Genomic DNA, 3,738 nt, shown 5'->3' with positions numbered 1-3,738 from the left:
TACCTAATTGAAAAGGTTATGAAATATCTTAAAAACTGGGAATAAATCAAACTAAAAAGGAAACATATCATCTAGTAGTAATTATTAAAAAGTTTCATTAAAAACATTTTCTCACCAATTATTGACTTAGGATGTGCAATTGTCATGATACACCTAACACTTAGGTGTAATTTTAATATGAATGCCATTACACATTATAACTTTACATGCTCATGTAATAATTATGTGATACCTAAATTTCAAATGAATGATGTAGTGTGTCAATTCTTCTAAATATTGTGAAAAATATGGTATACAAAATAAATTTTAAATCATGTATATATATGTTATTAACATTGTGAATGGCATGAACTATAGCTAATTTAATGTTTCATGTATCAATTTTTTTATCAAATCAATTTTAATGAGTATATGTTAATTTTAATACCAAAGTTTAGTATGTAACATATCAATTATATATAATTTTAAAAGTTAGGAATAATTAAAAAAGTTGTACTTATTTGTATTGTTTTAATAATTGTAGTCATGTAATTTGAAAAGTATACTTTTGCTGGAAGTAGAATCATAAAATCTATAATAAAACTAATAATTAAGCTTAAAATTCAACACTCAAATATATTATGATCTCATGAAAATTATGATTACAATATTACTATTCAAAGGAAAAACAATAAACATTTAAATAACTTTATTGATCATGGCCTTCATGGCTTCTACTGAACTAAGATAGTAATTTATTTAGTAACCAAGTTTTTTTTCGCTAATCATCTAGAATTGAATTACTCCATATTTGCCAAAAGCAATAAGGATTGCGATGCTTGAAATTCCATCACCTGGCTATGTGAATTGGTGCACAAATCATTTAGTTGCCTCTTAAATATCTTCAGGTGATTTAAGTCAAGTTGTTCAATTGGTTGTTTCCCCTCAAACAAACAATTGTTTCCCCATTGGTTAAATTTCTCATTTTTTTGGTTTTCAGACTCTACTTGAGCATCCAGATTGATGAGTTCATGGTTGAGTTTTTGAACTCGCTTTTGAGTCTTCTTGTTCGATGCACGAGATCCATTTTCATGGCTTCTACTTCGTTTTTGATTTCTATTTTGAAATCGATTTACCACAGTTTCAATATTTGGTTTTCCAAATGAAAAAGGTTTTCCTCCGGGAGAAAAGACAATAATTGCAATCTCTGCTCCACACAAGGTAGAAAGCTCATTTGCTTTCTTAAAAGCGCCTGATCGACGCTTTGAAAAAGTGACCAACCTTGATGAGCTTTTCTCTATTTTCTTCATTTCAAGCTTTCGACGACCCATTTTCCCCTCTTATTTTTTGTTAATGTGTATATGAAAATATAATTGTGAAATAACAAAGCTAGATCTAAAATCGCTTTTAAAGGAGAATAAAGAATGATCTGACCGTTGATTTTTTTTTTTTTTTAAAAAAGATGGTGATCTAACCGCTGATATTTATTTATTAAAATGGGAAGAAAAATTCAAATATGGGAAGCAATCTCAATAGATTTACTTTAGCAGATTTCATAGGTACCAGAAATAATATATTTCCCACATAATATCCACTTTAGCTTATTCTATAGTTATTATTGGTCTAATAACGATATATTTCCCACCTAATAAGCCCAAGATGTTTTCAATTTTGAACAGTCAAATATTTTCAATTATTTTACATTATCCTCATTAAACCATTTGTTTCATAATGGTATAGTGATAATGTACCCTTTTATGTATCATAGTTAACAAACAAAATAATACACGAAAATTTTTTAAGATCTATTTGAAATTCGACTTCTTATATATGTGGAAAACAAAGCATTTAAATAAAAATTGACTGTATAAAATGCTCCACGCTTCCTTAAAAAAATAAAAATGACTATATTTACATGTTCTAGATACCGGTGTTAGTCTACTAGATTATTATGAGATTAAAAATACCAAAAGATAAAATAAAATAGAGTAAGAACATCATTTTATTATTAACTGTATAATATTTTGCATTCACCAAGTTAGAGTTGACAAAAAAATAGAGGTGTTAGAGTTATTTATTTGAGTTAACTTTAATAAGGTTTTCCAATTTTAAGAAGGTTTAAGAAAATAAGAGGTGAGTAAGTGGTTGTTATATTTGAAATTGTCTTGTATTACATGTTGTTAATGAAATTTTTTGAAGTTTAAGAGGGATTTTATATGCATTTTAATTGGATTATATGTTTTAATTGATAAAGATGAACAATAATAATAATATGTTTAAAGGAAGAAATTCTAACGGTTAGTGTAGCATAATTATCATACTTCCTACTTTTAAAAAATATGAACCACATAGATTTTTATGGTTCCCAATGTGTAACTTTAACCTTTGATATGTTTAATTCTCATTACATAAAAATTATTAAAATTTGATATCCAGAAAATATAAATCGGGATAAGTCCAGTAAGACTTCACAAGCTAGACTATGATTTCATTTAAAATAAATCATAATAGATTTTTGAATAGTGTAATAATCAACATGGTGCAATATATGTGGAATGAAGGAAAACTTAAACGATATTTTTCACCATATAATCCCGAGTTTTCAATTTATTCGCTATACCCTTGCACTTTTTTAAACTCACCATATACCCTCGAGTTTTCACAAAAAAGCACTTGATATTCTTCATGACTATTGGTCGTAAAGTTAAGTAAAGTTAATTATGCCACGAAACCACCTCAGATCCCTTCCTTTACTCCTTGAAACCATCCCTTTTCCCCCACCCCCAAAACCAAATATATTATTAAGGGAGGGCGGGCGAAGGAGATCTAGGGTGATTTTAGGGTTAGGGGAAGGGAGAGGTGGTTTTAGGGGTGGAGAAAGGGATCTAGGGTGGTTTAAAGGTATAATTAATCAAAATTCATTTATCATGTAGTCATTAAGGGTATTTGTCGGATTTTTATAAGAACTAAAAGGTATATGGTGTATATAAAAAAAAAATCCTAGGGTATAGGGCGAATTAGATCAACTAAAAATTCTAGGATGTACGATGAAAAAAAAATCAAACTTTGATTGTATGTACATTTTACAATTAATTAATGAATGGGCCTAAGGAAATTATATATTTTGAAAATACTAAATTTTGACTAATAAATATATTATGAAAATACTAAATTTTTAATGAAGTTTTTATGGTTGTTAAATTTTATTAATTACTTGAAAGATTAAATCATTTTAATTTGATTTCACAATGAGAACGGATACAAACTAATGTGGGAGCAAAATTCAATTTACTTTTAGATTAAGAATGCTACCATATTAAAAATAAAACAATAAATAACTTATCTGGAAATTGGCTACTAGACTTGATTCTTGAATCATCATCAGTTGAATAGTATTGGTTATCACGCCTAGACTGCTCCGAGAATTGATTGTAATTTCAACGAGTAGATGGAGAAAAGGAGTAGAGTATATTAACCCCCAAAATTATGTAGAGAAGGACATAGAGGCTAATTTGTTTTTCCAATGTGATTGATCTTTAATCACATTTAAATATATGAAGATGTTATTTAAGAAAGGTAGGAAATCAATAAATTGATGGAGGAAAATTATGTTGCATCATGAAAGAAGGCAATCAATTATGTAACGACGACTATATATTTAATCCTTTTCATTAATATTTTTGGAGGTTATATAAAGTCACAATGCGTTACTAGTCAAATTAGAAAGCAACAGTAACAAAGGCAGTCAATACATGTAAC

The 3,738-nt window shown here is 27.9% G+C and overlaps 1 protein-coding gene across 1 annotated transcript; it reads right to left on the bottom strand.

Moving 5' to 3' along the window:
- Nucleotides 1-589: 589 nt before the first annotated feature.
- Nucleotides 590-1,919, bottom strand: LOC110728447 (agamous-like MADS-box protein AGL29). Its single transcript, XM_021908090.1, has one exon. It carries the CDS (start codon nt 1,308-1,310, stop codon nt 780-782), a length of 531 nt encoding a protein of 176 aa, XP_021763782.1. The 5' UTR covers nt 1,311-1,919; the 3' UTR covers nt 590-779.
- Nucleotides 1,920-3,738: the final 1,819 nt, after the last annotated feature.

Source organism: Chenopodium quinoa, unplaced genomic scaffold, assembly GCF_001683475.1.
Source record: "Chenopodium quinoa cultivar QQ74 unplaced genomic scaffold, ASM168347v1, whole genome shotgun sequence".
In the NCBI taxonomy this organism is placed as follows: domain Eukaryota; kingdom Viridiplantae; phylum Streptophyta; class Magnoliopsida; order Caryophyllales; family Amaranthaceae; genus Chenopodium; species Chenopodium quinoa.
This window is presented reverse-complemented; position numbering and strand designations above follow the sequence as displayed.

What these genes read in the sequence shown, in the direction of transcription:
- LOC110728447 (XM_021908090.1), bottom strand. Translation starts at nt 1,310, where the DNA reads ATGGGTCGTCGAAAGCTTGAAATGAAGAAAATAGAGAAAAGCTCATCA.